This window comes from Ursus americanus, chromosome 11, assembly GCF_024610735.1.
Source record: "Ursus americanus isolate L20-20 chromosome 11, mUrsAme1.1.p, whole genome shotgun sequence".
Classification (NCBI taxonomy): Eukaryota; Metazoa; Chordata; class Mammalia; order Carnivora; family Ursidae; genus Ursus; species Ursus americanus.
In genome coordinates, this window is record NC_142137.1 from 28,716,409 (window position 1) to 28,738,746 (window position 22,338).

Consider the following 22,338-nt stretch of genomic DNA (forward strand, 5'->3'; position numbering starts at 1 on the left):
GGCGTCGCTACGCTCTTCTCTACACTCGAGCTAAGTTTTTCCGTCAGAAGGCCGCTCAAGGGTACTTGCGTCCCACCGTTACCATAGCGACTGGGCCTCTGGACCGTAGGTCTTGCTGCTTGCCACCATCTTTGAGCTTCGGCAGCTCCGGAGGCCGGGGTAACTGGCGGGTAACTAGGCTTTGGAGTGGGATTTTAAAATGTGTGTCTTTAAAAGTGTCTATGGGCTATCAGAAGTTTAGTTCTTGTTCACAGTCTCAACACCCTGGGAGTTGGGTCAAATTCCGTTTAATCGGACTCCTCGGGACGCTCTGCTTTGGTGCGTCTATCCAACAAGCCCTTTCTTCTAACAGAAAACAGTGTCGCTAAGCACAAAGAAACCCCAGACAAATAGGCGTGTCAGGCTACAACCGAAGCGAGGCGGTTTAGACACTTTGACAAAAAAGCGCTTCAGAGACCTAAGCAGTGTTCGTTGAAGCTGTATACTCCCGACATTAACTTCTAGGCCAAATAGAGTGTTCAAAATAAATCAAGACAAATATATAGCTCCAAGAAGCCTACAGTCTAAGATACATAAAAAATACTAAAACGGTTTTTGTCTTACGATATTGTGTGGTGCTGACTGTAAATTCAGTAGGATTCAGTGGGTGGGGATGTAGATCAGTAAATAGAAGTCTAGTGGAAGAGATGAAATTAAAACTAGGCATTAGATTTACGTAAATTAGATGGAAGGAAGAAGACTAAAAAATCAGACATTCCTGAAAATTACCAAGTATCAAAAACTGTCAAGCATTGAAAAACATTCTGAACTCATTGATCAATTTAGATCACATTTCAATTAAGAACTCCCCACTTCTTTACTGAAATTAATAATTTCCACAAAATTCTGAGGAACTACAAAATCCCAGGAAGCCATCTCCATTAAATTAAAACAAAAAAAGTTTAAGTATATGTACAATTATGTGTGGTGATTAAGATCGATTAGAACACCTTATTCTTCCACCAAGACAAATAATAGTTGTTACTATATTTCTCTGATCGCTGGTAACTTTGAAGTGCAATGGGTTAGTTTTATGGTGCTTAGGCTTTTCCACATTTCCATTTGTATATTTTTAACCTTGGTACTTATATCCCTTGTGATTAATAGGCAACTTTTAATCCAGAATGTTTTGCAATTGCTAGCTTTTACTCTTAACTGCTTATTAGTGAGCATGGAGTCAGTGGGAGTGTAGTCTGGAATCACCAACACTTCACTTCAGATTTTGAGGTTGAAGTCCCAAAGCCTGGGGCTTCCAAAATTTGCAAAGTTTGGTCCAGTTTGTAGGCAGTGATGTTAGTTGGTGTGTGCAGTGAGTTATGGTGTCAGCTCATCTGGTGTTCTGGCTTCTGCAGGCTCTATATCTCATAGAGCACAGTTCATACATGGGAACAAGTTAAATTAAGAAAGTCCTAACAAGTCTCATTAATAACTTCAGTCTGGAGAGAATCAGACCGAGAGGCAATTCTGCTTAAGAATCAAGGCAGAGCCTTATATACCACCCATTTCAGGACCTCAGTAGAAGCAGAACAACTTTTTAGAGTTTATATTTTCCAAGAATTCACATTGAAGTCATATGTTTGAGCATAGCCTGGAGTTCAATACACTCCTGATTAGATGGACTGAGACCTCATTTAAAATATTCAGCAAACTCAGAAGAGCAAGCAGAACCCAGGCCATCCTGGAGGGTTATACACAGCTCTAGTGGAGTTATAATATACCTCCTCTGATCCAAAAACAGTGAAAAAAATATAACTTACCTTTCAAACTATAGCTGTAAGTAGAAGAATTGGTTTTAGAAATGAAGAATTAGAAACACGAAGAGGCAGAATAGAGAGCTGAAAATCAAATTACTGATGTAGATGAGAAGCTTGAGATAATCACAGAGAAAACTGAGGCAAAGGACAAAGGTATTAAATCTCATAGAAGAGAATATATATGAAAGAGACAAAGATGGTTTGACATGAGATTAATAAGTGCCTCTGAAATAGAGAACACAGCAAACGGAAGAAGAAATGTCCTTACTGATATAAAAAATACTAAAGGAAAGAAAATCTATAGATTAAAATGATACAGGATTAAGAATTATAGGAAAAGTATTAAGAGTACGCTTATCATGGTGAATACTGGATAATGTATAGAAATGTTGAATCATATTGTACATCTGAAACTAATATAACACTGTATGTTAATTATACTTCAATAAAAAAAAGGATATACCATGTTCCATGGAAAAATTTCTATAGAACAGACAACACTAGGATATATCCTGGTTAAGTTACTCAGTCTTCAGAATTAAAGAATTCTGTGGGCACCCAGGCAAGAAACAAAGGTGGTGGCAGGTCTGGGGGGGGGGGATGGTGGAGAAGAAACAATTAGGGTTTGTTAGACTCATTTATAGCACATTCAGTACTGGAAGACGTTGAAAATACATTGCAAAGTTCTGAGGGGGAATAAGATGTGTTCCAAGAAAATTATACTTCTTTGACTTTCCAAGTTGTCACTTGAATATAATTAGAATTTGTGGGGGCTCTATCCATTTTTATTCCTGTTGGCACACTGCATTTCTGAGCCCGTCTCCTCTCTTTCATATAACTTGACAAACACAACCATAGCAACCACCATTTTACCAAGATTGTCTTCTAACCTTTTCCACTCAAAGTTCATTAGTAAATAATCTGTCTTCTAGGTTATCACAAGAGTTTTGCAAAGGTTTTTCCCACTATATTTGCCACTAATAACGTAAATAACTATCCTTTCAGCTTCCAATAACAGTTTCTTGTCACCTGCTGCCTGACCACTATGCTAATGACTTATATTTTAGATTTTTGTTATGGCAGTTCTTAAGTCTGGACCTAAGTCTGTTTAGGTCATGATAAATTTTGCTAAGTTGTGGTAACAAACTAACTCCTGAATCTCAGGGGTGTAAAACAATGAAGGTTTATATTTTTGCACATGATCCATATCTTTTGGTAGGTCTCTGTGGTTGTGCTTTATGTTTATCTCACTCTGGCACCTGGGTTGCTGAGCTACCACTATTTGGTACATTCTTGCCTTTTGTGGCAGAGAGAAAGACAACTCAAGAGGATCTTGCACTGTATTTAATGGATGTTGTTAACTCACTGGCCAAAACTAGTCACATGGGCTCTGAGTAATCATAGGGGGCCAGGAATTGCAATTTCCAGAAGGCAGAAAGCCAGAAATATTTGATGAACAACATTTATAAGTACATTACAAGCATTCTCAGACATGATATCAGAATACAGCATTCCCTTTCCTTGAGTATGGACTAGACCTAGTAACTTCTTTCTGATGAACAGAGCTCACACACAGCTCAGCAGCCATCCTGAGTTGGGGAGACAGAATTGAAAATTCTGTGGGACCAAGGCAGCTAGAATTTTCAGAGCCAGAGAGGAGTGAGTGTATTGAGAAAGCTCTGGAGATCTTCAGGGAATTTCTGAGCCTTAAACTGAGTACTGATCAATATATGTATGTGGGTAAACTACTTGAGACTGAGGAATGAACCACTGGGAAGAAGCAGGCAGAACAATTTTGGGGGTTCACACAAGGCTGGGACTAGTTTACATTCCCAGTATCTTTAGTGGAAGAGCCCTGTAATATCTGGGAGTGTTGAGTACGGTAAGGATATTGCCTCAGTAGGGGAGAGAAATTAGCCATAGATGAAAGGCTGTTCTCATCTAGCCCAGGAAAAGTGTAAAATCAAGCCTCCAAAGAGCCAAGCTATTTCCACGTAACTGTGTTCCAGATAAAAACTTGAAAGTGCTTAGAGGACTAAAAATAAAATCCAGTCTTCAACAACGTAAAATTCACGATGTCTGGCGTCAGATGAAAAATTGCAAGATAGGCAAAGATGTAGAAAACACTCCATATGAGGTTAAAAGGAATCAGTAAAAGCAAACCAAGAAATGGCACAAATGAAAGAATTGTAGAAGAGGACATTAAAATAATATAAATACACTCCATATTTTCAAGAAGGCAGAAGGAAGCATGGAAAGATTAAGAAGAGACAAATATAAAAGACCCAAGTCAGACATCTAGAAATAAAAAAGAATGCAATGTCTAAGATGAAAAGTACACTGGATGGAATTAAGAGCAGATTAGACGTTGTAAATGAAAAGAGTAATGAACTTAAAGATTTAACAGTAGAAATTATTCAAAGTAGAACCAAAAGAGAGTAAAAAAGGATCAGCGAGCTATGGGACAACTTCAAACAGCTTTTTATACAGTAATTGGAGTTCCAGAAGGAGGAAACAAAAACATACTTGAAGAGATAATATCTGAAAAGTTTTCATGTGTGATAAAAACTATGAACCCACAGACCCAAGAAGCTCAATGAAACTTTAGACGCAGGAAACAGGAATAAAACCACACCAAGCACATTATAATCAAATTAATACCAGCGACTAAGAAAAATATTAAAAGCACCCAGAGGAAAAAAGGTACACTACATGTAGAGGAACAAAGTTAAGAATAAAAGCAGACTTAGAAACAATGCAAGTCCGAGAACTGGAGCAAAATCTTTAAGTACTTAAAAAGAGCCCCACAAAACAAAACTGTTGACAGGGTTTTATACTCAGCAAAAATATTGTTCAAAAATGGAGATGAAAAAAGTGGAGGTGAAGTAAAAACATATAAAAACGGAATGAATTGATTGCTAGTAGACTAGAACTGTTAAATGAAAATCTTCATTCAGATAAAAGGAAAATGATGTTGGAGGGAAATCTGGACCTACTGAAGGGGATCAAGACCAAGAAAATGATAAATATGTGGGTAAACATAAAAGAGTTCACTTGTTTTTAAATTTTTCTTTAAAAACAGTTGCTTAAAGAGAAACTTATAATGTGTTGTGGGGTTTATAATATATGTAGAAGTAAAATGTATGATAAAATAATACAGAAGTGTAAGGTTCTTTTGGTGTATGTGAAGTGGCATAATGTTATTTAAGGCAAACAGAAAAGTTAAAAATGTGTACTATAAACCCTAAAGTAACCAAAGAGAAAACAAAAGTTGTAAAGCAATAAGCCAATAATGAAGATAGAATAGATTCATAAAATATACTCAGGTGTGTCAAAAGAACAGAATAAGAAAAAAGGGAAAAAAGAACAGATAGCACAAATAGAATACAAATAGCAAGAGGGCATACAAATTCAGTTATATCTGTCACATTAAATGTAAATAATTGACATGCTAATTAAAAGTCCGAGACCATCAGAGTAGATAAGAAAAAGCAAAAGTCAACTATATACTGTTTATAAGAAAACCACGTTGACTCTAAAGACCAGATAGGTGAAAAGTAAAAAGACAGGAAAAGATACATTATACTAAAATTAATGAATAGAAAGTATCTATGTAAATTTCAGTCAAGAATATTACTAGAGATAAAGTATCTATATAAATATTACTAGAGATAACGTATCTATATAAATTTCAGAGCACAGAATATTACTAGAGATAAAGAAGGATAGTTTTTAATAATAAAGTTATTGATTCATTAGGAGGACATAACACTATTAAATATTTAGGTACCTAATATTAGAGCTTCAAAATATGTGAAGCAAAAACTGGCAGAATAGAAAGGAGAGACAGATACATTCATAATTATATTTGGAGATTTCAGCATCCTTATTTCAATAATTGATAAAGAAGAATACAGGAAGTCAGTAAGAATGCAGAAGACTTGAACAACTCTGCCAACCAAGTAATTACAGTGATAGAACACTTCACTCAGTGACAGCAGAATATACATTCTTTTCAAGAGTATGTGGAACTTATCAAGGTAGTCCATATTCCGACCGTAAGCAAGTCTCAATAAACATAAAAGAATTATAATCATACAAAGAATGTTCTCGGCCAACAATGGAATCTAAGAAATCAATAAAGGAGAACTAGCTAGAATATTTTCATATATTTGAAAACAAAATAACACTGTTCTAAATAACTCATAGGTCAAAGAAGAAACCAAGAGGGAAATTTTTAACTGAAGGTAATGAAAATACAACATTTCAAAATTTGTGGAATGAATCTCAAGTAGTGCTTTGATGGATATTTATAGAATTAAATGCTTATATCAAGAAGGTAGGTCTCAAATCAATGATCTAGGCTTCCTTTTTAAGATACTAGAAAAAGAGAAACAGATTAAGTCCAAAGTAAACAGAAAAAAAGGAAATACTAAAGATTGGAGAAGAAACCAAATAGAAAACACAACAGAGAAAAATCAATGAAACCTAATACGTTTCTTGAAAGAGTAAAAGTCTTTTGTGAGCTTCCTTGCTCATAAAGTCTTTAACTTGGGTTTATGTTCCTGCTCGGTTTAGCCTCTACTTATTTCTCTGACCTTATTTCTTTCTTATTTTTTCTACTATGGTTATGCTGGCCTTTCATATTTTCTGTTGTCTTCTCTGCTGGCACATGATCTTTGCACATGCTGTTTCCTCTGTTTGCCCCATCCTCAACTGTCTCAATGTTTTTATTTCCCACCCATTTTCACCTAGTTAATGTCTACTTGTTCTTTAGACTTCGATTTGATATCCTAGTGTAGGACATAGACTACCCTAACCTGTAAATTCTACTAGGATAGACACTGTGTTTGTTTCGCTCAATGTTTTATCTTCAGCACTTAACATATGTCTGGCTCATGGTGGATTCTCAGCAAATATTTGTTGTACGAATGAATTATTCCTAGTAATAGATCTATTGTCTTAGGATATGACAAGTTCAAGCATTACTCCTTTTCTGCATCTCATGGATCAATATTCTGAGGATTGAAAGATTATTATTACTCTCAGGCTTATAAGGATTAAGAAAGAATATTTAGAGATTTCACCATCTCCAACACCCCTCCCCCAATATCTATACTTCACATATTCATCCATTTCTCTGTGAAGATCTGCTGGAGAGTCAAGTTCATTTTGTGATGTATTATTACTCTAGTGCTAGAAAGTTTCATCATTAAGGCTACTGTTTGGTTTATTTCATTGTGTCCCCCATACCAAAAAAAGAAACTTGGTGCAACTTGTGCCAAATAACTAGTTAAAAATCATAGTAAATGAGAGGAATTTATGAATACTTCACATGCAGATACTTCACTTTGTAGTTTAAAAATATATCGATGACTAAAAAGTGAAATCAATGCTTCAACACTGATTTCAGGAATTATGCACAAAGATAAAAGAATGTGTGCTGATGGAATTTTTGTATCTCAGACATTGGCTTTATTACATATTAGATTTTTGTTCCTCAAAACAACTCTATGATGTAGAAATTCATACCATTTTTTCAGGCAAACTTTTAGTGATTTGCTCAAAGTCTCGGAGTTAACATGGTATTAAAATTCAAACCTAATTCTCTTGTCAAAACCTATTGTTTTCCCACAGCCATCTCCACTAGAAAATGTAAACTATTAAAAATTTTTGCCATCCTAAGGATCAAATGTTTAGGTCCTAATGATACATTAGCTAACAATGGCTAGCAATTATTTCAGTTTGTCTAACTATGACACAGTCAGTTAAATGGTTTCTCTTAGCTAAAATTGTGATCAACTATTCACACATAGCACCCTAGGAAGAAAAAGAAGGTAAAGGTAAGATTTTGTCTAACATCAACTTAATTATGTAAAATGCCAACTTTCTGTCGTGTAAATCATATGAAAACAAAACAGTGGGAACTTAGAAAATGTGGGTAGTAAAAAAAGGTTTTCATTAAATGAAAAAAATGCTTAATGTCATTTAATAGTTTGTCATCAACTCTGAAAATGGGAAAAAAAAGGTTAGCTGAAGGGAAATGTTCTGGCTTAAAGATATACTTTAGTATAACATTCAGTGAGGTGAGCTATTGCTACAGAAGTTGGGGCAGAGAGGGCAGTCCAGAAGATAAGTTTCATCTTGTTGCTGGGGTTATGAACTTGAGACATTTTATTCTTTAGCAGATAGGAACCTATATGAAGGAATTCTGATGTCATAATTTTTGGGTGTCACTGGGACATTGATCATCATTCCTTTGGTGGAGATGGTACAAACAGAGGAGAGCCTCAGTGTCCAGAGAACAGAACAAGAGGACAGTACAAGATGTATTCTTATTTTCTCAATTGTCTTTATTTCTGTCATTTGGGAATTTAAAGGTTCTTGAGGAAATAGAAGAGGTAGTCCAGGCATTAGGGAGAAGATATAAAGAATCCCACGTAGGAAGAGTCATAGCGAAATTTGTAAAGGGGCAGTTTGAGGACTTTGGTGTGGGATGAGGTCATAGTTAGATTGGATTAATTTGTATTAATAGTTAAGGGAAAAACTGGAATATACAAATAATGAGAAAAATGGGATATAAAGTGAGAAGAATCTCTTGATTTTGTACAGATTAGACTGTAGGTTTAGAATATAAATTCATTCATAGATTAAAATATTTCATATCATTGGAGAATAAGGCTGTGATAAGAATAAGACTGTCAAACTTGAGAGACAATTCTGAGTTTCAGCTGCTGGAGCTATGAATTGTGACATTTTATTCTTTAGCAGGTAGGAAACTATGTGAAAGAATCTTCTGATGTAATAATTTCTGGGTGTCACTGGAACATTTGATCATCATTCCTTTGGCAATTCCAGCCTTCTATGGAAGGTCAGTAGAAGCAGTTGATTTATTCACCTCTACAGGAATCAGACTCAGCCTATTTTGGTAAGTCTATGTATCCTTGGTAAAATTAACTAAAACTTAATACCTACATATATTAGATAATTTTTCTAAACCATAGATTTTATTGTAGTTTTACTAGCTTGTCATTGAGCATACCACTTTTTTCCTTGATAAAGGAAACATAATAAAAACGATTACATATAGTATTCAAATTCCTAAACTGTAATAATTTAGTTTTATTATTACCACAATAAACACTTACTTATTAGGCATAGAATACTGTTCTAGGCATAAAAAACAGTTATAAGTCATACTTCATTTTTCCTGTCTTTTGTTGAACACATGTAAATTGATACAAAATAGTTATTAGCTACTGTGTGCCTAGCCACTGTTCTAGGTATTCACGATTCAGTCAGTGGTGACAAAGACAGTCATGAAATTGGGCGGGGGGGGGTGGGGCAATGATTAAGCAAAAACATTTACAAAAAATTAGGGTGCTGGTTCTCAAGAGGGGTGATTTCTTCCCCTTCTCCACCAGGGAACATTTGGCAGTTTCCGGAGACATTTTTGACGGTCGCAAGTTTGGGGGAGGGGTGCTCTTGGCATGTGGTAGGTAGAGGCCTTGATGCTGCAAAACATCTACAAAGCACAGGCCAACTTCTCTCCCCAACAAAAAACTATCTGGCCCCAGATGTGCATAGTGTCACATTGAGAAATCCTGAATTAGAGTGATAGCTGTGCAAAGCCAAAATAGAGAGTGCTACGGAAACTTCTATACTGGAGTGGTTATGGAAGGCTTCTCTGAGCAAGTGAAATGTAAATTCAGACTTGATGAGTTGGGCCTAGTAAGTAAGGAGTGGGGAGCAGTGGGCTGGGGAAGAGTTCCGAGTAGAGGCACTAGTAGCCAGTAAAGAGCTTATTTTGTATAGTTGTGTGTGTGTGTGTATGTATCTCATACTTATTGTGTGTCTCACATATACATTATGTCATGTGTCTGTGTGTACATATATTTAATAGTGCCCAGTAGCATCTGCTGGGACTAATAGTTAACACTTATTGAGCACTAACTATGTGTTAGGCACTGCACTTTATGTCTTAGCTTATTTAATCCTCACTATTACCCTGAAAGGAGATACTATTATTCCCAATTTATCCTTGAGAAGCATACTTGGTTAAGTACCTTGCTTAGGATTACATGGTCTGTCCAACTCTCCCACTTTCTTAACTACTGCGCTGTAAATGGAGAGAGGTGGGGGAGATGAATGACCATCAGGAAAAGGGTTAATGGAAGCTGTCATGGAGGATGTGAGGCTCGGCTATACTTGTGAGGAAAAGAAGGGCTTAGCAGAGAGGCAGTGGGGAGTGGAAGTAGGGGCTCAAGCTTGTTGCTTGTAACACCCATTTCAAGCAAACTGTTTTGTTGTTGTTGTTTTTCACACAGCAGAAATAGACTTCAATAATGTTGACCATAAGGCACAGTTTACTTCTACCATCTAATGGCTGTTTTATATTTGTTGCTAGACTTCAAATTGTATGTAAGGGGGAGTTGTGTAATATAGCATTTATATACTTTTATAGATATTTTAAAATGTCATTTTCAGAATGTTTCTAAATAGCTATGACAAAATAATAACATTAAAGTCTCCAAAGAGCTTTTTGAAGACAACTCAGCCCCATGCCATTATTTTAACTTTCTAATCTAGGTTTTCAGTGAATTATGCCTTTTCGGTTTGGGACCCAGCCAAGGAGGTTTCCAGTGGAAGGAGGAGATTCTTCCACTGGGCTGGAATCTGGGCTGAGCTCCAGTGCTGCCTGTAATGGGAAGGAGATGTCACCAACTAGGTAAGGTCTGCTCATCCTAATGACCGAGGAAATGCCTAATGGCTATTATCAATAGCAGCTCTAGTTGATGTTCAATATCAGCAAGACAGAAGTCCAGGACCGTTAAATTAATATTAACAAACACTGTTGTTATTAAATTAGTATTAGCAGATTCCAGGTTTTCTTACCACAGTTTGTTTTTGGTACCTCTGTCTCAGTGATAGACCGATTCTTTTTTTTTTGGACATTTTTAGCTAGATTGTTGTTGTTGTTTTTGTTGTTGATAGTTACAAGAAAGATAACATTCATTTAAACAAGCAAATCTTTAGGGCTACTATATGCTAGGCATAAAGCTACAAATATGAAGAAGACCCCCATCTCAGATTTAGTGTTACTTTGGCTTTGATTTGATTTTTAGCAGAGAGATAGTAATATAGAGTATGAATGTTTTATAGAACAAAATCACTTTCTGCAAATTGAAGAAAACTGTAACAAATAGGATTTGTTCCACTTTTCTGCTGCTTATCATAGCAAACATCAAATACTACATTGTTAGATTTCTCACATCTTGGAAATTTTTAGAACACAGATTTGAGCTTAATGAGGCAGGTACTTAAAAAAAATCAGTTATTCAAGGATGTAGTACTATTTTGGGAAGTATTTGGGAAGTACCAAGCACTCGTCTTTAGAAATGTCTGAGGTTAGGTGATTATCTGGTGGGAATGTTGGAACAGAAATTCAAGCACTGGATATATTTTTGGACTAGATGTCATTTAAAGATTCTTTTAAACCTGAGATTCAATCAACATTTGAATAGTATATGGAATAGTATGTTCAGTTTTATATTTTTCCACAAACATTGTAGTTTTTAGATCACTCAATTGGAGTGATTGCATAAATTGCCATAGTATTATCACTATGTTTACAACTATGCACTTCCCTCCCGCCTTTTTTTGCCATTTAGCAATCACTGCATACCTTTCAAAATGATCATGCAGAGGGTTATTTTATATTTATGAATTTCCTGTGACTAAATGTATGGCGACAGCCACAATTTCTTTGCAACTTAAGTCTAAAATGGCTCATCAGTGCCACGGTGTTATAATTATATTGTGACATTCAAAGATTTCAAAATGATTTAAAACAGTTGATATGCAAACTTTGCTGCTCTGAAAAAATTTCCTTTTTAGTATCTAACCACATGTCATTTGCTCTTTTATTCAGGCAACTCCGAAGATGCCCTGGAAGTCATTGCCTTACAATAACTGATGTTCCCATCACTGTCTATGCAACAATGCGAAAGCCACCCGCACAAAGCAGCAAGGAAATGCATCCTAAATAGCATCATTAAGCCTTTTGTAGAGGTCTGACTAGGTCAAGGGTAATGGGCCAGTATCATCTTATGATCTGATAAACAAATAAAAGTGGTGGCACCTTTGGATGATGACAATAGTGGAAATATTTTCTTTTAGTAGGAAAAGACACAATGTCGTCTGTAAAATATGTAGTGATAAGCCATCAGTTATGTTTGATAGATAAGACAGAATAATATTTCACAATTAGAAAGTACTTTAGAGATCATTTTGCTCACAGTGGATCGTTAATATCAATAATTCAAGATGAAGGTTAATCCACCTTGATTATCAATCATGAAAGGCCTGTTCTAAATACTTAATGTGTTTTAGGCTGGTTTTCTTTGTTTATATTTGGGTTGCCACTTAGCTGAATCCTTTCACTTGAATACCCTAAGCCAGTTTCTGGCTTGATATCTTTTTTTTAAAAAAAGATTTTATTTATTTATTTGACACAAAGAGAGCGAGAGAGAGCAAGAGAGAGAGCACAAGTAGGGGGAATGGCAGGCAGAGGGAGAGGGAGAAGCAGGCTCTTCACTGAGCAAGGAGCCTGATGCGGGGCTCAATCCCAGGACCCTGGGATCATGACCTGAGCCGAAGGCAGATGCTTTACTGAACTGAGCCACCCAGGCATCCCAATAAATTGTAAACCTTAGAGTTATCTCTAAAAACAAACAATAACAGAGAGCTAATACCCAATAGTGGAGATAAAATGGACTAAATACCACTCAATCCTAAAGAAGTCAGGAAAATGGGAAAAAGGAAACTAAGATAATGAATTTAAGCCAAATTATATTGATATTTATATTAATTACAAAAGGTTGAAATACTTCAATGACTAGGCAGAGTCATTTTCTACCCCTGATTGGCTAGAAAAGAAGATGCTATCTACTTGAACTTACTTTAAATACTAAGAGACATGTAAGTTAAAAATATGAAAGGTAAAAATAGATATACCATGTAAACATTTATCAAAAGAAAGTTGGAATAGCCTATATTGATTATAGACAAGACAATTTTAGAACGAAGAATACTACCAGGAATAAAGAGAGGCATTTCATAATGTTAAAATGGTTATAACAATTTTAAGTGTTTATGCAGAGCTTTGAAGTATATGAATCAAAAACTGATAAAATTGAAAAGAAACAATTTTATAGTTGGAGATTTCAACATCTTTCAACAACTGGAAGAGAATGATAGTATAGCAGAGACTGTACATTCTTTTCAAGTACACATGGAAAACTCACCAAGAATAGACCACACTGAGGTCAACAAGGCAAGTCTCAATAAATTGAAAAATAGGCAAAATATGCAGAGTATGCAAGTATATTCCACAGTAGAATTAAGTTAGAAATCAATAGAAAAATATCCAGAGAATCTCCAAATATTCGGATACTTAAATGACAGGTTTTCAAATAACCCGTGAATAAAGAAATGGCAGGAGAAATTAGAAGAGTATGTTGAGCTGAATGAAAATGGAAACACAACATATCAAAATGGATGGCGTACAGTTGAATAGTGCTTAGAAAACATCAAATTCTTTCATTAGAAAAAAAATCTCAAGCGAATGATCTAAGCTTTCACCTTAAGAAAACAGAAAAGATGGGCAAACAAAACCCAAAAGAGGCAGTAAGAAAGAAATAATAAAGACCAGAGCTCAATAAAATAAATAATAGAGAAAAATCAATGAAACCAAAAGCTGGTACTTTGAAAAGATCGATAGAATTGATAAACCTCTAAACAGAATTATCGGGGAAAAAAGAAGACACAAACTACTGATATCAGGAATGAGAATAGAGACATTACTGTAGATCATAAAGACATATTAAAAGGATAAATCAGTAAGTTTTTTACCAGTATGAATTCTTTATTCTTCTAAAGCCTCTGCCTTGAGTAAATGGCTGCTTACATTGCTTACATTGCTAGATATGGGCTTTCTGTGAGGGACTGTAAACAGGTTTGGGGGCATCATGCTTTCATAACCTTCCTCCAGGATGACATCAGCTCATTAGTCATTCATCTTTAGATGTGATCATTTTAAAACATATTCTGTTGAGGCAGCTGATTGAGCTCACTGTAAATGCACTATGGTCTGGCTAGGTTGGTGAGGCACTCAGGGCTGAGCAGCCGCCATTACTATACTTCAGGAGCTCCTTGAGGGATTCAACTGCTGCTTCTGGCTGGTCGTTATCATCTAGCTTCCTCTTCTGTGTGCTTTTTCCTGTCCCATACCTTGGCAGATGATAACAGGCTTTCATTCCTCAGACTCATCTACCTGCCCCCCCATCCCCCCCACCCCGCCCCGCCCCACACCTGCCACCTGGGCCATTCTGCCCCCTAGCAGTGTCCTCTGGGGATGATGTCCTCTGGTGTTGTGAAGTTTAAAAACAGAGTGGCCTTATCCATGTAGCCAAACTTCTTCCCTACTTTTCAGGACTTGAAAGGTTACCAAAGATCTGAGGGAGTGCTTCTTGTCTCTCTGGTGGGCTGTACCATTTTTTCCCTGTTCTACCCCTACAATCTCAGCAATTAGAGATCCCTGGGGCTCAGGGGATCCCAAGCGGAGAATCAATACCAGATTTTTTTTTTCCCTCAAGAGTCCCAGGCACTTTACAAGTGACTGCACTGGGAGGTAAGGTGAGGGGTAACTTTTATGGAAATTCTGCTTTCCTGAAATTCACTCAGCAAATATTTATTGAACATAAACCTAGGTGTCAGGTGCTATTCCATTGCTCTTACAACACATCAGTGAATAACACAGACACAATTTCATGGAGTTTACATTCTGGATGGTGCCTCATTTTGTTGCCCTTCTAGCCTCTTTATATAGACCGTGTGTGTGTGTGTGTGTGTGTGTGTGTGTGTGTGTGTGCGCGCGCGCGTGTGCGATATTGGGGGATTGTCATGTTACATTCCTGGTTGTGCTGAAATGGCTTCTCTGAGTTAGTCCTAAAGGAGAAGGGATTGACTTCACACTTCAAAAGTGATGTATTTACTGTTTTATGGTCCCAGCTATGGGCTGTAGTCACAGATGAAAAGAAATAGAAAGACTCTACCTGACACCCTCTACTACTATGTTACATACAAGGATGTGGGGGCCCAGAGAACAAATAGATCCTAGTATCTTCTGAAATACATTCCCCCTACAAACTCCAGGCTGAGAATCGAGTGGTGTATTCTAGACAACGGGCAGGTAGATGTATTATTCTACATCTAGAGAATGGGAAATGCTAAGTTCTTTTTCTTTCTTTTTTAAAAGTGCGTGTTTATAAATGTGTGTTAAACACTTAAAACCATGCTTTCAAATAGTTTTATTTTGGCTTCAGCCTCTACTGCTAAGTCCTTGATTCTTTCATGTTTCCCAGTTCAGAATTTTAAGAGAAAATATCTGATGATTTGAATTCATCTTCACACACCACCAGATAATGGGATGTTGCTTCACTAGGAAGCTATAGTACAGTATTCTTGTCCAATCAGCTGTAGTCATGACAAAAGGAGGTAGGACACAGGCCTAAATAGGGCTCTTCCTTCAAACTGGGGCTATGGGAGGCCTCTTCATTGTGAAAGGGCTCTGAACTGGCAGGGACCAAAACAATAATTGGTCAAAATTACTATGAGCACCCAACCCCTGTTTCTCTATATGAAATCCCGATATACTATGTTTAAAAGAAAAAAAATAATGACTTTTTTTTCTCCCTAGACAGAAGATGAAAGAAGATGGAGTCCCATCTAAGAGCTGAATCAGGCTCTTAAGAATGGCAAATTTGGTTTCAGGTCATCGTGTGGTGGTCAGGAGTTATATGGGTCAGTAGATTCAGTAGATTCTCATTTGTCAAGTATACGAATGTGAAATACTAACGCTGCAAAGTGGCTTTGTAAATTGTGGAGAAGGTAGAAGAATTTTTGTGTTTTCAGTCTATATATGTGAGTCCATGCACATGCGTGCAGGAACCACTAAGTAGGTCCAGACAGGGTCTGCAGCTGGGCTGGTTTTGTTTACTTTGTGCTATTGCTGAGAACGAGGAACTAGGTGGCCCTCTAGGATGCTTCTGGAAAATCTTTTAAAAAAGAAAATGGTAGGGTGTTTCAGAATCACTTCTTCCTGTTTGGGTCTGATGGAGGGAATATTATGATGGTGCAGTGTGTTTTGAGCACTGGTTCAGTCTGTACTTGTTAAGGCTCTACACTCTTGGATTCAGAGTTTTTGTTTAGATGTCACATATGTTTAGAAGGTTTTGTTTGGTCAGCCTGGTATTGTGGTTGCTGTTGCTTTAATTTAATTAGTTACCACAGAAACTCAGGCCATTCCAAATGGCCCAAATTTAACATTTCCAGCTTCTGTTGGAAATTCTGATCCTTTAAGACTTGTGTTTTTTCATGGTGAGAGTCAGCTGAGTTGAGCATCTGCTGGCTTTCTAGATAAGCCTGGCAAGTGCCCTCTTGATTTTGTCAGTCAGACCCTACCAGCTTTACTCCTTTATGGTAACTCTCTGGCTCTGTAGGGATTTGGGTTTGTGACTCCAGCTTTAGAGGACAACTGATAGCTGGCAGATAGTTCTCTGGAGGCAGGAAGCAAGGGGATAATCATGCTGCCCCTTGTTTTGAAACCTGGTTCTTTGGCCTAGTTGAATGACAGCCGGCAATATATCCCTAACTTTTCTAAGTCTCAAGTTTCTCATCTCTGAATGCCACCTCATAGAATTAATGTAATGATCAAATCAACTTCAGCTTCTCATGGAGGTTGGCATACAGTTATTCCTCTATGAATTGATATTAGCTATTTTCATTGATATCTTCAACTTTATTATTAATGTACCTGAGACAGGAGGCTAGCAGGGGATTACATATATATATAAAATTTACATATATATTTTCCCCCAAGGTCAGAGATTATTTTATTCCCTTAGTAATTCCTCAAAATATTTTATGCCCTCTTCCCTTACCCCTAAAAGTTATTCCTTCTACATATCCTTAATCCTATTCTGTGAGGGCCTATTTTCTCTCATTCTGTCTTCAATGTTGATTATCTTTTCGGGTAGTATTCTTTTATTTCAGTTTCTGTATTTTAATATCACACCAGCTATTCAAGGCTATTTTTTCTAGACTTTATGAATCTAGAAACCTAAGAAAATCATAAAATTAGATAATACTAGTTGTGTGTAGTTATGTGGGGAAAAAAAACCTTTAATAAGAACTTTTATACTCTTGAATAGAATTTTATGATTATGTCTTACTTTCTTTGCTGTAGTGTCTTCTACGACTCATACAGAACACACAGTAATAATATCTTACAGGAGCCTCCCCTCATGCTGTTTTATTTTTCTTTTAAAGAAATAAGGGGAAAAAGGTGGTTTAACTCCTTTTTTTCTTCTCTAGAAAAAAAATTAAATTATGCTTCCATTTTTCTAATAATTTGTTAGAAATTTACTTTATTCAACCTTTTAACTGCTATAAACTTTAAATATTCTTATTATCCTGATAGATTAAACAAAAGTACTAAAAACAAATCTGCCATCTAATTCCAGATTTTACGTAAATTAGTAAATGTTTTCAGGATAAAGAAAAGTATACCTCAGATATTTTGGTGTAATTCAATTCAAAGAAAGATGAATCTGAGAATCTAGCCATACTTACAAATGTGTGCCAGTGTTTATTTAGAATCCCTTCTATTTTATTAGAAACAGGAACAGTAATTTCACCAGCAGGAAATAATACAATGCAAGTAAGTGTGACACTCCTTTGATTGTTGTTCACTGCAGACATTTTGGATCCAAGGTAAGAACCCAAACGAGAGATAATAAACATCCATTCCCTGACGATTCATTTAAGTCCTGTTCAACTAGATGAAGGCTCCCACTGGGAGGAAAAGTTGCTGTTCCTCCCGGCTGGCTTTGCGTTTCTTTCAGTGCTCTAAAGAACTTTGTACGGGGGCAGCCTTGCTCTGCCGTGTCAGGCTGCGGGACAGGAGTTGATGCTCACGGCTCCGCTGACCAGGGCTGCTTTGCTGAAGCTCACAGGGCGCCCGTCAATCACAAAGTGACGGATGCAGCCTGTGAAGGGTCTGCCGGGGGCCAAGCGTGGTGTCAGTAGAGACTCTGGAAAAAGGAAGAAATGAAAACAAAGATTGCAGGTGAGCCCTTCCAAGTCCAAATGTGCCTCTGGCACAAGTATATGTAACGACTGCTCACATCATCAAGATGATTTACATGTCAAAATGGAATATAGTGATAATTGACTCATTTTCTCAGGAGCTTTATCTGCTTTTGAAGTAATGTGGACATGTGGTAATTTTAAAGTTCTGCCATGTTTTCCATGATCCAAGTTCTGAGTGTATTTCAGCTATCTTCTGGGGCCGAAATTTACCACTTACGTATACAACTCCAGTAGTGAATTTTCAGGATCTGCCCCTGCTTATGCTTCTTAGAGTTAATTTTACCTGGGTCTCACTTATTTTGTGTGATTTACTGAGAAAAGCAGAAGGAATTTTTGCTTCTACACTATTTTTAGACTTGGTTAATGTTTCTGTTTAATTTGTATCATTACCCTTCACCCTTAAGCCTCCACATTTTTGCCAAGCTCATAAAATATAATGAGAAAATAATGAATTCACATAAGCTAAATTTTAATTTTTCTGAGCTCAGGGTTTAAGAACTATAAATAGGATAATGATAACCAGTCTGGTCTTTGTATGGGCACAGGTGCCCTGTCGTATGCCAGGGGAACTTCCTCCCCTAATCTTAATTAGAGATCTAGAAGAAGCCTTATGCTTATTAATTGTACAGATACAATTAAATGTGTTGGATGATAGAAGCAATATAATTTAAAGCAATTTAGAGAGCTTAGAAATATCATGGAATTAAAATCCATTTAGTCAAAGCTTATTATTATGTACAAACCGCTATGTGAGCAGTAGCAGATAAAAGATGGAAAACACTTAGAAATCACTAACTCAGGAAGGAGCATAAAACAGGACAGCAAATTAAATATCATCAAGCAGCTGTAATAAGTTTTCTGAGCTGTGTAGATTAAGACTATGCAGAAGCTTTATACTGAAAATAAATCATGGAAATCGCATTTCATATTTAGAATGATAATTATGAAGTTTTAGATTTGGAAGGGGCTGAGAGATCACTTCCCTTTGTCTCTAGATTAGTATGACTATATATATTCTTCAAGGCTGCTCAGTGTACTTCATCATCAGAATAAAAATGAGTGAACGGGAAAGAGTATAAGGGGCAGAAACATCTATTTCTTCTGCCCATTTTGGAAACTAGTTTTAGAACATGGATTTTGATTCTGTTCAATCTTACCACCCTGTGGTTCATGGGGAACATCATCTAGAGGAAATAATTCATATAGAAATTATGATCTTCATAATTCACCACACAATTTATTATGGGTGGTGACAATAAAGTGCCCCAGAACCCTACGTAACTGATCAATAAAATCAACACATGATTTTAAGAGCAAACATTCCTCAGGCCGAAAGCTTGACTATATACAGAATAATGCAGGCTTTTCAGTAGAGGAATAGTCAGATCTGTGTGTATGTGTGAACTACATTGTCTTAAAAATGTTTTTAATTTCTAATTTTGATTTTTAAATTGTATAGTAAAATTGACTTTGGGGGACTATATTTCATTAAATGCATTAACTTTTTATTGATAGGTATAGTATCCTCAGGGTTCTGCATGGTATAAGAGAACTGGTTGAGATTCCAAGGGAATTCAGTGCCTATAGGAGGCTTATTTATGCCTAATTTCCTTCAGTTATTCTTTTTCATGCCTCAGTTTCTGATGTGATTTTAGTCAATTAATGTTGAACAGCTCAAAATGATGTAATTAATGACATTCCGCTTAAATTATAATTGCTTTTGTTCTAGCTCGCTGGCCTGGCTCCTAGAGGGAATGAAAAGCTGTAATGGGGCAGTGGTTAGCTCCCCCTGGCCCACTATTTCCTGTGTGCTGGCTCATTAGCTAAAATCTGCTGTTCATTATATGTCTCAGGCAGGCTGAACTTGGCTTCAGGTACACCTTGCCCCCCCAGTCTGGTGCTTAGCAACTCTTACAGTGGGAGATGATGGCAGACCAGACTCTGAAAACAAACAAAAATCAAAAAGACAAACATTTGTTTGAATGGTATAGTAAGGCTTTGGTGCAAAGTAAAGAACAAATACTGTAAGTTCCATGAAGGAGGGCTCTGCAGCCATGCTTGTTTCGTCCCTCTCTCAGAACCTAGTACAATGCTTAATAGACCATAAATGTTTGTTTTCTGTTGAATTAAATCACATTGCCAGGCACCAAGGAGTGGACTATTTAACTTCCACAAAATCCTGTGGTAAATTCACAAAAGGGATATGCAAACGCAGCACATTCTAGGGAGAGAGGGGCCTGTGTGTGTCAGGAGAGGTCTGAGCCGAGTCCTAAAGGTCAATAAGGAATGAAACTGGGAGAAAAGTGGGAGAAGTTTTCCCTCAAAAAGGTAAAGGGGAGGAAAGCAAGAACATTTCCCCCAAATTGAGGCCCCGTGTGCTATTTAAAGGCCTGAAGCAAGGAGGGCATCGTTGAACACTGAAAGAACTACAAGTCCCAGAAAACACGGGGAGACCCCAGAGGCAGGGGTGAGGAGGGGCCAAAGGATCAAGGACCTTGCCAAATTTGATCTTGTAAGGTCTTGGGAACCTGTGAAATATTTTAAATCATGTTGTGGTTTCTAGGAAGAAAGCAATGTACAGAAATTTAAGAACTGAGGTGACACATCTTCCACACTGCCTGCAGGAAGTTCAGGGGTGGCCTTTGCCAGAATCCCTTTCAGAACTGAGGCCAGGAGTAGGAGGAGAGGACTGGGGGATGGAGATGGGCATGGATACGGAAGTAAAGAATAGGAAGTTCTCAAATATTTCATCAGGGAGTTACTGTTATTGTCAATACTAGTATTTGAAAAATTCACATTACAAACAGAGGAATGCTTAGTTGCTACTATTTTGTGAGGACCCAAGTTCAGGTACTTAATTTGATCTGTGCCTTCTCTATCTCTTTTTTTTTTTTCCTTACTCTTAATTATTACTTGCTTTTACATGGGTCAGTCTAAAATAATCTAGTTAGGACACAAGGAAAAACCATGCTAAGTTTTTCCTTAAAATCACACCAAATTCCAGATGTAAAAGCTTGGCCTTCTCCTTCTTATCTCTCCCTCTCCGTCTTTAACATTCAGTTTTTCAAGTTAGTGAAATGTGTGCAACAAACACTTTCAACATAGGTCATGGTTCCCGCTCCAGAGGGTTAAAGCAATTGTGGGGGGTCCATAAGATTCCTTCTGTCACCACTCTGGATTACACCCCATTCTTGGCAGATGACAGCAGCAATGTTACTGATGATGTTTGCAGGATGGCAGCTGGGAACCTCTCTTGGGGACTGTCACTACATCATAACAAAACAACTTACAGTCTGCAGCTGTTTTCATAATTCAGACTAATCTTGGACAGGGAGAACTGTGGATTCTCTTCTTTCTTAGTAAGGAAGCGGAGTAATTATCAGCAAACTTTAAGTCCTTCAAGATTCTCAGATCCTAGAGCAGTATTAGTAAATGAGTTTTCTTTGTGTTAGAGAAAAAATAGAGTGTGTGTTTTACTCCGTGGACACGAGGAAACGTAAAGGGAAGAGAGAAAAAAATAAGCATATATGGCAAAGGGAGAGTGTTATTAGCCAGGCGGGAGGCTGAAGTGTAGTGCTTATGTGTTCCTTTGCTTTGATCCTTGGATAAGGAGGCATAATCATCAGTATACTTTTTCCTATGAAAGGACATTGTATACAAAAAACTTTGAGTTATTAGGTGTATTATGAAAACACATGGCTCCATTCTTAATACTAAAATAACAATTATAAGAACTTACTGTGTTTTGGATTTGTAAATGTGTCCCTTTGAAAGAACTCTTACCTGGAACCCCTCCAACGAATACAGGCTCCCTGTGATCAACTGGTTTTGGATTCAGGGGTCCAACCACATGGTTCACTTCAGAGTCTACGTCCAACTGAACCACATTGGAATCTCTAATAACTGAAATACCGGGAAAGACGGGTCATAAATGGCACTGGAGTGATTAATTTTCACATGAAGGAGACTAATTTATAACAGTGATGGCTTTTATTTATTCCAGAATAAACCTCACACTTTCTTCTATATCATTGAAAATGTCAATGTCTAACCAAGCAATCCCTGCAACATTTTCCTCTGAAAGGGAGAATATTTAGGATAGTCTATTTTTTCCTCATAAATTATGCATTATTTTAAAAAGCTCCCGAAGACTATTTTGGCAGCACTCAAATTTTCAAATCACATGTGGATTTGATATATGCAGTAACATTTGATTCTCTTTCCTTGGCCACTTCTAGACTATCGTCCATCCCCTATTTTATCATGTAAGTCAGAGTCTGAGGTCCTCCAAGCCATCATTCCATGCGTGGGGTTGTAGGCTCACTTTATAAAA

General features: G+C 37.0%; 2 protein-coding genes across 6 annotated transcripts in view; one reads left to right on the forward strand and one right to left on the reverse strand.

The window, feature by feature from the left end:
* The first annotated feature begins 6 nt into the window (after positions 1–6).
* On the forward strand, positions 7–11,939 carry FAM229B (family with sequence similarity 229 member B). 3 transcript variants are annotated; one of them, XM_045798409.2, is made up of 4 exons: positions 7–159; positions 8,562–8,721; positions 10,383–10,521; positions 11,725–11,939. In XM_045798409.2, exons 3-4 carry the CDS (start codon positions 10,397–10,399, stop codon positions 11,840–11,842), a joined length of 243 nt encoding a protein of 80 aa, XP_045654365.1. In that variant the 5' UTR covers positions 7–159; positions 8,562–8,721; positions 10,383–10,396; the 3' UTR covers positions 11,843–11,939. The 3 variants fall into 3 exon arrangements, with proteins under 3 accessions (XP_045654365.1, XP_045654367.1, XP_045654366.1); XM_045798411.2 differs by having other exon boundaries at positions 25–170; XM_045798410.2 differs by having other exon boundaries at positions 25–159; positions 8,565–8,721.
* A 5,540-nt stretch (positions 11,940–17,479) lies between these two features.
* The window catches only part of LAMA4 (laminin subunit alpha 4), a 141,471-nt gene continuing 136,612 nt past the window's right edge, over positions 17,480–22,338 (reverse strand). For all 3 annotated transcript variants that reach the window (XM_045798503.2, XM_087865405.1, XM_087865404.1), the window contains 2 exons: positions 21,789–21,908; positions 17,480–17,947 (listed from right to left, as the gene is read on the reverse strand). In XM_045798503.2, coding sequence (XP_045654459.1) covers positions 17,802–17,947; positions 21,789–21,908 — 266 coding nt within the window. In that variant the 3' untranslated portion in view covers positions 17,480–17,801. The remainder of the gene's footprint in view (positions 17,948–21,788; positions 21,909–22,338) is intronic.